Genomic DNA, 13,906 nt, shown 5'->3' with positions numbered 1-13,906 from the left:
TTATGGCCCTGAGAGGTCAGCAAGTGACTCTGAATAGAGAGCCGCCAGGCTCGGCCTAAGCACTTCCTTCATTAGCTCTCAGGGACTTTGATCATGCTGTTTTCTTAAGGAAGAATAACATCTTCTGGGACAAGTCTTCAAAGCTCAGTTGGAATGCCTCTTCCACCTGGAAGCCTGTGTGATTATCCAAGTCCAAATCAGCTGATCTTTCTATAATACTCTCACTCATTTTACCTTCCATATCAATTAGCTGTTTGCATCTATAAGGGACTGTTTCATGGACCAACTCTCAAGCTCAGCATACAGTAGTTAGTAAAAAAAAAAAAAAAAAAAGTATCTGTTGAATTGAATCTTGCTAAATCTAGAAGAGTCTACTGAGATTACGCAGTCCAGCTTCTTCATTCTACAGTTCAAGAAAAGGAGTGATTTGTCCAATAAACACAGCAGGCTGTGATGAAGGGGGAACCTGGATTATGGGTTTCCCTCATGTGGCTGACGTTGGGTTAGTGCTGTTGGACATCTAGTCCCCAACCTAGTAGAGCTCCCATTCTGTTAGGTGAGAGACGCTGGTCTAGTTCTCTTGTGACTACATAGTGGAGCAGAACATAACATATAAGTTAAAGCAAAACTGAGATTGGCGGTATATAGAAGACAACCAAAATTTTGTTTTTTAAAGAGGAAAGTAACATATGCATGATTAAAAGAGTTCAAGGTCCTGGCCACAGCCTTCCTAAATCAAACAATACTCTACTGGCCGGACCCATGTGACAGCCTAGAGGTCTGAATAAGTGGGTGTTCTGTACCAAGTGAGGGACTCATTTAAGAAGGATTCTTGGTACATCTGAATAGGAGCAAGAGGAGTTTACAGGAAGTGGGTATCAATCATCAGGGAGGGTCACCACGAATCCAGCAATCTTTTTTGGAGTTTCAAAATGTGACCTTAAGGGTAATTTTACTTTATATCAGCATGTAAGATTTCATATGAAGAACAAAGTAATATCAAGCCTTCTTTGGCTCATCCATTTTCTTTCAGGCAGGTCCCCTAGTCCCTGGTCCAGTCATACTTGTCTTTCAGTTCCATGAACAGTCCTCTCCACCTCAGAGTCTTTGTGTTGCTCTTCCCCCGCTGGAGGCTCTTCTCCCACGTCTTTGCTTGGTTTGTTCCTTCTCCTCTATTATTTCTCACCAGAAATGGCACCTCCTCAGAGGGGGCCTTTTGACCAGTCTATGTAAATTAGGTCTTCTCCCAGCCCAGATTCTTCCTCCTCCTCTCATTATTTTAATGATGATACCCTATTTGTATCCTTTATAGCACACAACAGAGTACTTTCTTGTTTATTTACTTGTTTATTATGATGATAAGGGCCATATCTTTTTTTTGTTGTTCACCATTATAAAACTAGCATCTAAACAGTGCCAGGTGCACTACAGAGAAACAATACAAATTTGTTGAATAACTTAATGAATTCAAAATACTCTTATAAAACTAACTGAAAATTATGTTCCCTTATGAAATCCTTAACAAGTTTTGCAAAATACACAATTTTACTTTATGAAATGTCTGAACATAATAAACAATAAGTTTCAAATATCGGTTTAATAAAGATTTTTAGGTTCCTCTTTATCAAAGTTTTGATAGCTGCCGTTTACTTCGGAAGTTGAACTTAAGGTTTTTTTAATACTAGTTCATGTCTAAAGGTCTATACCTAGTGCATGTGAAAACATACATGAGTAGTCATTAATAAAAAAATATTAAGTATATAATAAACATCAAGTTGGCCATAATCTAATGATAAAAAGAACAACCTATAGTCATGTACCACAGAAACAATGGTAAAAATACCTTTTTTCTGTCACTAAAAAAGAAAACACAGAAGCAAACAATTCTCAAAGAATGGTTGTTTTCAGAGAAACGTTCCAGCTTTTTAGGGAAAAAAAAAAAGTATGAAGAAGACAAAAGTAACATATTCTTTCCATAACAGAATATCAGATTAGAAACACACTAGAAAATGTGAATAGGACCTCTGATAGGAACATCATGAATGTAAATAATACTGTGCATCCTTATTAGAGAGTCAGTATGTGTGGTTTTTAGTTTTTTACTGCTCAGAGAAGAAAAATATTACATTGGTGTTACCAGAATGGAGCTTTTTCTAATACCATCATCTGACTGGTAGTAGACTTGAATCCATTCAGCACTTTTCAATTCTGATGTATGACATTTTACCAAAGCCATTTGACTCTTTTTAAAAAAAATACCTATTTATTTATTTTCATTGTTATAAGCATTGTTGCTTTATTTTTATTTTTGACATTATTACAAATGCCCCCTTCCCCTTTCCCTCTTTAAAAAGCTGCATTTACCGTGGGTATTTTTGGGAACTGAAAGAGTAAAAATCTATTACCTGCATAAAATCTGAATATTCAGATTTTCTATACTTTAAAAAGGCAACATTTAATATAACTCCAAACAAAAACCAAATCAGAAATGGCCAAGCATAAGAACACTGTACACTCTATTTTTATAGCACAGTTCTGTGTACAAGAATGACTATGAAATTAAATCATCTTATTTCTAGCCATTTTCTTTCATAAACAACAACACTCACTGCTAAAAGGACTGGTTGCAACCTTAGAGGATTTTTGGGGGGGAATATTCTAGTCTTCAAAACAAATAGTATCTGTCAAATTCTTACTGCATAATCTAAAATGTTAATCCGAGTACTGTACTTCATTTGTAATAAGTCTTTGTGATAAGGTTAACGCTTCAACACATAACACAAATAAGGGAACACCAAAAAATGAAAATTACTTTGCTTATGTTTCCGTATTAGAATTTTATTTGCTAAAGGGTAAAAACAGATTTGCAAAATTCACAGTTAACTTAAAACAATGGTTTTAAACCTTTTATTCCTAGCCCTTACTGCCTTCAGGAAGGAGAGAACATCTGGTTATTTAAGGAACACAATATGTTCACATTTTCTATGACTTTTGTTTCTAATTGGGTTTTAAAATTTTTTTGAATTTGAACAACTACTTAGAACAATGTTTTTTAATCACTTCATATTTTTCAGACTGTCCTTCTATCTCTCTACTTATTTAGTGGATTGTTTTTGGAAATCTGCTCAGCGGTTCTAATATGAAGATAAGAAAAGGAGAATTAGGATTGTGGTCTGATGAGTTAAGAATGGAGACCATATTTATTGTGAATAGAGCATAGGGTACTACAAGCTGATATTGCACATTCAGTCTCTACATATAGCATATATTTAAAAAATTCAAATAGTTTTTGGGCCACTTATACACATGGCAGTTTCATTTATTACAGATGCAAATAAATGTCTAATACAAATGAAGAATTTGGGTGAGTAACAGCAGTAACTAGGATTTCACGGTTTTTAAAACTAATGAAACTACAGTTCCTGTGTGGAAAGGTGGTCAGAAGACCTGCGTTCAATTGCTGACTCTGCCACTAATGAGCTATGTGACCTCAAATATGAAGGGGAATCCCCAAAAACTTTCCTCTTCTAGGTGGCAGGACCCTTGTAGTACAGGCTCCCTGCCGTAGGTGAGTGTTCTAAGAACCCATCTGTATCAGTGTACCAGCTGGCATTGCTGTGAGAGGCTGTGTTCGGCTTCAGTGAATTTTTTTTGAAGACTCTTTCAACACATTCGCCCATTTCATGATGGGTGATTTATGAGCGCACCTGCCCACACTGCACTGAGTGCTGAGCAGATTTTTACGAAAAACAGCATGAACCTCATGCCCTGCCCTCCTTATTCACCCGATCTCACTCCCAGAGACTTTTTATTTTTTTGTTTCTCGGATGAAAAAAAGACCTCAAAGGGGAACACTTTGCCAGTGTGGAAGAGGTGAAACAAAAAATGGCAGAAGCACTAAAAGGTATCAAAATCGATGAGTTCAAAGACTGTTTTGAGTGGTGGAAAAAAATGTCTCAATAGGGGTATTCATCAAATGGAAAGTACTCTGAAGATGACAAAGCTTAAACATGTAAGAATAAATACACAATTTTTTATAAATAAATTTTGGTTTTTTTGGGGTCCCCCTTTAAACTTCACCTTGATCCTCAGAGTGCTCATCTACAAAACGGGGCGCTGGATTAGACTCTAGGTTCTTTGCAGTTCCAAAAAATCTGACAGTCCAAGTAAAGTATGTTAACTACTTTCTTTGTTATGTTTTTCTTGTTCCATAATATTTGAAGGTGGTAACAAGTTTTCAAATAATTCTGACACTTAGTAAATTAAGGAACTAGATGCCCTTATTTAAGTTCAAGTTATAGGGTTAGTTCACCATCTTGATAAAATGGCAGCGGACAAATATATAATTGGCTACAGTTTCCAGAAATACCGGAGGTGAATGAGATACACCTAGATTAGAATCAGAATGGTGTATTGAATGAGGCTTAGCATTTGAGTCAGAATTCAAGTCTATGCCTACTTTCTTAAAGTAAGCATTGCAGAACACAAAGTTAAATACAAAATAAAAATGAGCAGCATCATAAGGAAAAATAATTGAAAAAAATCAATAAGCAAATAGGTAAAACACAAGGTCTTGTGGGGACCCAAAGGGGAGAACATGTCCTGTCTGAGCCTGAGAATGGTATCCTGGAAAAGGTAGAATGGACGGTGGGAATCTCAGCAGATAATGAGTAGATACAAGGTCATAGAGCCGCTCTGGCTACCTTGGAAGCTTACACGCTTTTTGGCCTTGGGAAAGCTGTGTAATCTTAACCTCGCTGCACTGAAAAACAATATGGAAAGATAACCTAGTCTGCCTACCTCCTCGCTTGCTGTGAGGACCAAATTAAGCTCAAATTAAGTGCTTGGGGAACTGTGAAGGAATACGGTCCTATTATTACAGTTTACAGGGCCCTACTGCAGTCTGTTCAAATGAGAAATCTTTCACAGTAAAGCCTACCTCATGTCTGACATAAAACAACTAAAGCCCAGTGTCTCAAGCTCTACTTGCTATGTCTATTCTCAACTCAGCAACTCCACTGGGATTTAGGGATAGCAATAGGGCAAAATGCTTTTCTGAACACCGACAATGAAGCCCTAAGCTCAGAGTTCATTTATTTTTGTTATTGAGTCCGTCAGCAGCACTCAACAGGACTGTCATGTGAAGCTGGGATATGAAAAGTATACTTTCATGTCTCAGATCTCATCTTTCTACTAGTTTATTTCATAGAGACTTGTGTGTTTACATACTTATTCTGATCTACTTGAATCAGGGATGATTGGAGTATTTTAAGTGTTTCGATGTTGCTAATAATAGAAAACATTCAAAGCACTCTGTTGTTCGAATATTTAGAGGCTACGAGTGAGGTACTAGTGTCACGTTTCTCCCTATTTCCCCCCCCTCAGCATAAATGGCCTCCTTTATGATTTTACACTAGACATTAACTACACTCTAAACTCTAAACTCACTTGTGGATTTCTATAGTATATATAAACTTGCTTTTTGTTCTTGTATCTTTGTAGCACTGGACTATTAGAAGTCAGTTCTTTACGGACAAAGGATGCTCTGGTAGGGCGGGTCAATGGAGACAATTAATTTCAACCACAGAAGAGAAGACCAAGACTCAGCAAGCACGAGTTTTCCAAAATCACGAGGGGTGGTGGCAACATCAAGATTTGACCTAATATTCCAATTCCCAATTCAGGCTCCTTGAAGAACACTATGCGGCAAGAGATCTACAATTAGGTGACCTTAGTTACCATTTGACATTTACTAAATAATGTCAGTGGGTCAGCCAAGATACACACTTAAACTGTCACCTTATTGAGTTAGCTGTCTGAAAGCCCCTTAATGCTATACATCTTTCTTCATTTTTCCTGTATCATCCATGAACCTGCTCTCAATAGTAAGTTAAACAGGTTTTCATGAGCATTTTAATCTACTCCTTTCTCCTGCCCAATTTCTTATGTCTCAGAAATATCGGCTTAAGGTTCTCTATTTTGGACCATTATCTTAATCATGTTTTTACTTGGTAAGGTCCTGAATGTAAAAGTAGGAGTTATTGTTTTTTTAGATATGCTATTAATTAATTTTTTCTCTTAAACCTTGGAAAATATTTTTTTGAATGCCTGTAGACTTGGCTTCATTATATTCATATATTATGTATACTACATTATTGAGATAAAAGTACTCTATTAAAATCACAGATTACACTAATAACATTGACAGATTTAGTATATAGAATTCTGCAATTAAAATAGTGAATGATTCATTATAAGATCAACCATAATTAGCTAGGGAAAAATTACCACGATCGATAGATTTAGATAACATATTCATTTCTTCCTTCAATTAAATGAAGCAAATCATATAAGTAGATAATTCAAATAGTTATTCTTGCAATTTTTCCCACTCTGTATCACTCTATGAATTTCTAATGCTGAGCTGACAGAATTTACCTTAAGTTTGCAGTCCAAAGCTCATTGACCAGCAACCTCATTATTTCTTTTATAGATATTTCATAATCTCAGTTTTTTGTAAAAAATGAAAATATATACTTATACCACTTACATATAACATATATAAAAAATAAAATCTGGGACTTTCAATTTTCATAGTCAGACTGTTTAATGTTACCACAAAAAAATTGCTATCTTATGTATCAGAGAAAACAATAGCCTATATTTCTGATATTCAATGAAATTTTGTGTTAAAAGAAATGATATACAATTGTGTATTTCTGCAGAAAATGGATATAGGTACAAGGAAATAAGCTATTTTAAATCAATCTAAGAATAAATAGAGAATATACTCAAATGTTGAAGTCAACAACTGAGGAAAGGGCAGAAATCCTTTTGAATCAAAATGTATGTTGAACGTGGAGGCCCCAGTTGATCAGACAGAGCTTTGGCAATGGAATCCACAGACAGACTGACTCAAAGACAGTTTGACAACTGCCAACAAGACTGTTGGGAGTTCTGCCAAAGAGCCAAAGGCTGGGATTACCACCCAATGCCTGGCATTCTCCTACTCGTGTTTGAAGCTTTCTCTCTTAAATTTCATCCAATATTTTTGTTTGGCTCAAACGCATCAAGAATTCACACATTTTTTTTAGATCATTAAATGTTCTTATTTTCAAGAAATATAACATTAGTTGTAAAAGAGCACACTTTTTCTCTGAAGTGTAAAGAAAATTTTGGTGACTTGTTTTAAGTTCAACTAGAGAAATCAGCATTATAGTCTGTTTAAATCTTTATTTTATTAGGTTATTCTTCACCCGCAAAATAAGAAATACATGTTCATAATACAGAGTATTTTAGGATTTCATTGTATCATAAACTGTTATAGAACTAGTCATTTTTTTATAGCTATGATATCTTGGTCTTCACATGGCACCTGAGTTTCTACTTGGATAAGTTGGCCTTGTGAAGAGTTCCAATTATAATGAAGGTAGTTATAAGGAGAAGTAGTTGCTCATCTACCTTCTTGCATTATGAGGAAGGCAGGACAGCAGGACAACCTTCTAGGTGATAAGAGATGTGTGCTCCAGTTAATTTGTCTGCTGAGTTGCTAGGCAATGAAGTATATGAGTTTTGGCCTACAACTCTAGGCAAATTCTTTCATTAGGCAATTTATCTGCCATTAGACAAATTACAAATTAGGAATTCTCTAGAGAGAACCCAATTTTTCACCCAACTTAAAACTGTGCATCCCTTACTTGGAATGCTTACCTTTGGATCTCGAAGGAACAGAGCCTTAAGGATCAGTGAGTGGACATCCCCAATTCGTGGATAATGCATCAGAAGGCCAAGACAGGTCTGGTAGTTACTAGAGATCACTAAATAAGAGGAAAAAATAATTCAGAAGCAGTATTTTTAAAGACTTTGCAATACTGAGTAAAAATATAACAGATTCAAAGAAAGCAAAGCAATAACTCAACTGATTTGATAAAAGGAAATAGGGAGAAGGGGTCTTTACCAAATGACCTTTGAAGCAACGCACTGTACTTTTAACTGCAATCTAATATACCAGCACCTATCCTCATGGCGTGTTGAAGGGAAAGCCTCAGATATAGATATGTGTGTTTGCAATATAAATAACTGTTTAGAAGCATGGGTATTTACTGCCATTTATATGGCTGTGCTTAAATATCTCCAGTTTTGTTGCTTAGAAATTACAAAAATCTCATGAATGGGAATAAACCAGTTTCAAATTTTCATATAATAATATTTATCCTCATTATTATGCTTCATAACTTATACATTGCATATTCTTTTGTATATATATTACATAATTCAATATTTTAAAAAATATAATTTCTTCCAATTATTTGTTTTTTAAAAGGTAATAAGAAATTTATGGAAATTATCTAAGCAGCACTTCTTGGAGGTAAAAATGTCAAAATCTTCATAGATAAGCCTAACTGTGTGCTTTAGATTGTCGTTTAATTTTTTTTTTCAAATCAACCTAATTATGGATACAATTATTAAACACATCTTGGAGGCAGGTCTATGAAAACCACTTCATTTCTTGGCAATCCATCTGCTGCTGCTGTCATAGTCAGGCCCACTGAGGATGCCTGTTTTGTAAGCCACACTGACTGCTTACACATCACTGGTTGTGAAGGAACTTTATGGCTACAACTTCCTGTGGCTGCAAACGAATCTTTTTTATTAATCAGAGTAGTTGAAAAAAATTTCAGGGGAGAACAACTGCGATTCAACAGAAACAACACCAATCACAAAATAAATAATTGTTATCATCAGAAACACTACTGATTCTTGGATTTCTTTTTTCCCCTTGTGTTGGAAACACCATTTCTTGCTATAGCTTCTCGCCCCTCCCTCTGCCCATGAACATTATGGGGAATGAAGACAGGACTGGGAAAAATGAATAATTATAATCTATGTAAGGAACCACTTTATCATCTTCATTTCCGTTGCTGATCTGACAGCTTGTAATTTCATACATCTGCTTTCATTTGTAAAGTACTCACTTATCCTACCCCTTCTATATCTGTTCCGACTCTCCTTTTCTTATTTGTTCTTTCTGTCATGTTTGCATTTAGTTACCTTTTTTCTCTAGAAGTCAGAAAGCTAGGATACTGGGAACAGTATAATGTTTTCTTGTAATCTTCCTAATAAGATCTAACAAATAAATAAAACTTAGATAACGAATTCATTTTAAAACTCATAGTTACTCTTCCACATGCCATAATGATCATATATTAGTAACTGACCCAGGAAGTATTCTTGTAGATTTTTGAAATGGCTATGGGATAGGGATACAAAGGTGTGGGTTTAAATCCTGAGTCACCATTTGAACCTTTCACAAAAAGGTGCATGAAGATTGAATGACATAATCTATGTGACTTATTTACAGCAGCTGCTCAAAACCTGTTAGAGATAACCTCTCTAAGCTTAAGAGTAGTGATTTGGAAAACAACTTTCTCATTTAAAAAACTATATGCCCACCTCATTCAATTCAATAATTATTTGTTGAATGCCTAATCCACAAAAGGTCCTATGTTAGGAGGGGATGTAGAGGTGAACAAAGCACAGTCCTTACCCTGAAGAAAAGTAAACTACAGAAGGGTAGATGTGTAACAACAAGAAGTTATTACTACTACTATCACTAAGATGATAGTGAATTAATGATGGCTTTCTGAGAGTAGGCCCTATGCCAAGAACTTTACCCGCGTTATCTCATTAAGTTTCTATGATAATCTTATTATAAGGGTACAATTATTATCCCTGTTTTACAGATGAGAAAACTGATACTAGGAAAAGTTATGACATTTGTCCAAATCACACAGCCCTTGGTGTATAACACCAGGTATAGTAAATATTTAGAAATAGGCATAAATTCTTATATTTAGGCATAATTAGCAAATAAAACAAATAATCATGGGTTAAATATAAAACAAAAATAATGAGCTAACAACAAAACCTTAAGTTAAGGCTTTAACATAATTTATTGTGTTTCTTCACTGAAAACAAAGCCAATTTGTGTTAAGTGTCCTGCAAGATAACCAGGCATGCATAAGACATTCAATGAATGCAATGTGCTCTGAAAACATTCTTGTTGAGGGCTTTCTGCATGGAGGAAAAACTGCGTAATTACTATATGCAGTGTCTTCAACTACTTAAAAACCCTTACTATTTTAACTTTCCCAGTTATAAAATGGCAACATTCAAAATGGGCTTTGAATGGACCAGACAACCAGGTGGGGGTAGGGAGTAAATCATAAATAAAAATAACAAAACTTTTATTCTTGGCAGTCTGGGAGAAACCCAAATATAAAATAGGGTTTTATTCTTCTCCATATTAAGTGATTTTCATCTAGTGTTTAAGACCCTCATAAGATTTTGTCCTTGCTGGTCCTCATTTCTCTAGTAGCTTTTGGGTAGAATAACAGAAGACTTTTAAATTAAATTTTTATAAAGAGAGTAACTTCAAATTTGGAGTAGCCCACTCTTTGTCTAGTAAAAGACTTTATTCAAGAATGTACACCTTTGAACACACAGTACTGCCAATTGAAAGGCAGTAAGTAAGCAAGCATCAAGCGCAAAATTGGTGACTAGGGTGGTAGCACTGGAGAAAGATGCAGTATCGGAACAGTCAGAACCACAGCATGTTAACTCCACAGCACCACTGGTACTAGCTGTGAAATTTGAAGCAAACCACTTAACTGTACCGGCTTCAGTTTTCTCCACCATCCCTATCTAATGACCCATCAAGGTAGCGATTTTCACCCTTCTTCATCCCATGGCACACATAAACTAATTACTAAAATTCTGCACCACACCAAAAAAATATGTTTTTTGCTGGTCTGATAAAAAAAATAGGTATAATTTTGATTCACTCACACCAGATGGCTATTGTTGTGTTGGCTGTTGTCATTTTTTTTAAATTTATTTGACAGTCTACGGAGTGCCCCTGACTAAATAGTCAGGTATAACATGTTTTCAAAATTCTTGTGGCACACCAGTGCGCCTGCCTCAGCATGCAAGTTGAAAATCACTACGTTGAGGGAATAAATGGGCCAATACAGTGCAAAAACCTTTTAAGTTTTTTAAATGCAAGTTATTACCATTAATGTAATAATTGTAGGCATATGCTCAGAATCTGGGCCCAAGTTCTATTTCTACACCTATAAAGTGCCATTCAAATGAAGTCTGAAAAAATTAGTGTTGCAAAATTTGGGAAAGAAACTGAAAGCCTGACTCATAATTTTGCCTCTCAACTTTTAATCCAAATGAAGGAAAACAAAGGATATGGCAACTTTTAATAGGTTAATGTATTTATTAACTAGTTAGTATGACTATAAATCTATTGACCTATTTTATTTCTTTACACTTAAGTGATTTTTTAATGCCATACTCAGAATTATAGATCTGTCGGTATAAATGTCTGAAGTATAGAAAGTACTCTAGGAAGAAGTTCTGACAATATGCATTTCTCTTTGTTAGACGTGTATTCACTCATTTAACAAACATTTCTGAAGTAACTATTTTGCTCCTTACACTGAGTTAAGTCTCAAGGATATGACAAGAAGCAAGACACAGTCTCAACTTTCTCTTCATGTTCCAGTGGAAGAGAAGCGTAAATAAAGCTAATGGCAATTCAGGGCAGAGCTGATAACAGTGGCATGTGCTATGGGCTGTGAGGACGTCAGCCAACAGCACATGGAAGCACAGGGAGGCAGGACACTGAGCAGCCCCTATGGCAGGAGGGCAAAAAAATGGGTGGAGGGTTTGCTCATAAACAGGGGATACGGAGTTTAGATTTTACTCTGTCTTTGTTAGCATTCACTGAGAGACTGTAAGTAATGTGGTTAGAGCTGTCTTCCAGTAAGACTGGCGCTGGCACAGGGCGATCAGTGGGAGGGAGGGAAAGAGGACCAGAGGCAGGGGGCCAGGCAGAGCTCTTGGTAACACTGCAGAGGAAAGAACATCTGAAGTGAGGAATGGGAACAGGGGTGCAATGGGCAGAAACTGTTGGAAAACTGGGTAGGTTTTTTAAGTGATTAAATTTGGGGAGTGTGTGCTTATGACAAAGAAACAGAAATGCAATAGCAGACAAGAAGAACTTAAAATATTAACAAATAAGACTACTCAAAGGATATAGCAATTTTTAATTATTTCTTTGTGAAAGTTTTAAATGTAGTTTTTATTTTTATGAAAGTTATGCATGCATGTGTTTAGAGTCAAATCATTCTATTAAATCTGGCTTTAAAAACTGCACTTGCTGTCTCCTGCCCCCATTTTCCACTCCCTAGAAGCACCCTCTTTCTTTTAGCTGATTAAAAAAAAATATTTACCTTCCAGATTGTGAAAAAACATGCAAATGTTACTAGCTCTTATTTTAAATGTTACCGAGTGACTTCCCATTCAAGAAGACCAAGCTTTAACTTGTCTTCAGCATCAAAGCCCACATATCACGCATGCATTCTTTGTCTCCCCGCCCCCCGAAGTTATATCATATCTTTAGTGAGATCAATTTTTAGAGTTTTTATATTTATAACCAGGCAAATGTTAGAACAGCTGAGCAAGACAGTGCATCATGGCTACTTTTCCTTTCTTGAACAGCCTCTTTTCTTTCCTGGAGTTTATAACTGTTTTGTTTTTCATTTGCCTTGTATATATATTTAACATTAAATTAACCTTAAATGCTCTCTTAGTCATATGAATCTTCTCTCCATACTTTTCTAAATTTTAGGTAATCTTTCAATTCTGTGTTTTGTTTATTTTTCTTTTTTTTCCTAGGAAATTTCTCAGGAGGCCTCTGGTCCACTCCCTTATCCTGGGGATGTCTTCTACCTCTTGCAAGTGTTGTATCCTTTTTTCTTAGAGTAACTAATTTAATCTTTTTTGCTTTATTTTCTCATCCATGGGAGCAATATCTTCCAAATCTTCTCTGTTTGCAAGATTTTCTATTGGCAATCAATAGCTTGACTAGATACAGAATTCCAGGTTGGAAATAAATAAATTTTCCTTCAAATGTTGGGAATACTGTTCCAGAGTTTTCAGGTTTCCAGTTGAAAAGCCTCAAAACATTCTAATTCCTAGACCTCTTTGTGACTTGTTTTTCTTCTCTTCCCCACTCATGTTCTGTAAATTCATGATAATGTACCTTGCGCCTTTTTTCATAATGGGCCCTTTCAATTTAGAAATTCATGTTTTTCTGTCTAACTAGAAATTTCTAATTGTTTCTTTGATGATTTTCCCCCTTCTGCTTGTTTTGTGTTTGTAATTTATTTTCTCTCTCTCTTTTAAAGGTATCTCATCTAGATGGAATTTCCTGGCCTGATCCTCTGATATTCTTTCTTTTCTAACTCAGTTGTAGGTGTGCTTTCTGGGACACTTTTTCTATTTTACATTTCAGCCATCTTATTATCATATTTCAATTTTCAATTACATTTTTCCCTTTATGTACTTTCCTGGCTTTCTCAGAAGTTTTCTCCTCTTGGCATAGTTTGTGTCCTCCAGTCACTTTTAGCCTGGTTGCTTGTTTAGATAGCTGCTTTCCTTTGAAGCTTTCCTCAAATGCTGGGTATTTCTGGCTCTCTGCTCATGTTTCAGAATGGGGCAGTATAGAGGTAACTTGTAGATGGCTGCAGTTACAGAGAGGGATGGGTTTGTCCACTCTGGGGTGATCATAGGTCATTCTTGAGCCTGGATTTTTAGTACTTTTCCCTTAGACTGATTAGATTCTCCCATAGAGTCGTCTCTGGATTTCTTCCTGGAGAGAGACAGTCTGGCTGCGGTTCTGTGTTCTGTTATTTGAGACGGTGATGAAGACTGGTTTCCTCAATATTCACTGAAAAATTCCCTGAGTTCCTAGTTGAGAGACTCTCCATTTTACCATCTCCAGAGGATAAATCCTGGAGATAAAGGCTGTAGATTTGGGTACAACAGCTTCTTA

The 13,906-nt window shown here is 35.8% G+C and overlaps 1 protein-coding gene across 1 annotated transcript in view; it reads right to left on the bottom strand.

The window, feature by feature from the left end:
* Nucleotides 1-13,906, bottom strand: part of TBC1D5 (TBC1 domain family member 5) — a 490,954-nt gene that overhangs the window by 100,146 nt on the left and 376,902 nt on the right. Inside the window, exon 17 of the mRNA XM_054595215.1 lies at nucleotides 7,711-7,817. Coding sequence (XP_054451190.1) covers nucleotides 7,711-7,817 — 107 coding nt within the window. The remainder of the gene's footprint in view (nucleotides 1-7,710; nucleotides 7,818-13,906) is intronic.

Source organism: Pteronotus mesoamericanus, unplaced genomic scaffold (genome assembly GCF_021234165.1).
Source record: "Pteronotus mesoamericanus isolate MK-2021 breed Mesoamerican mustached bat unplaced genomic scaffold, CSHL_Meso_final scaffold_54, whole genome shotgun sequence".
NCBI classification, from domain to species: domain Eukaryota; kingdom Metazoa; phylum Chordata; class Mammalia; order Chiroptera; family Mormoopidae; genus Pteronotus; species Pteronotus mesoamericanus.
This window is presented reverse-complemented; position numbering and strand designations above follow the sequence as displayed.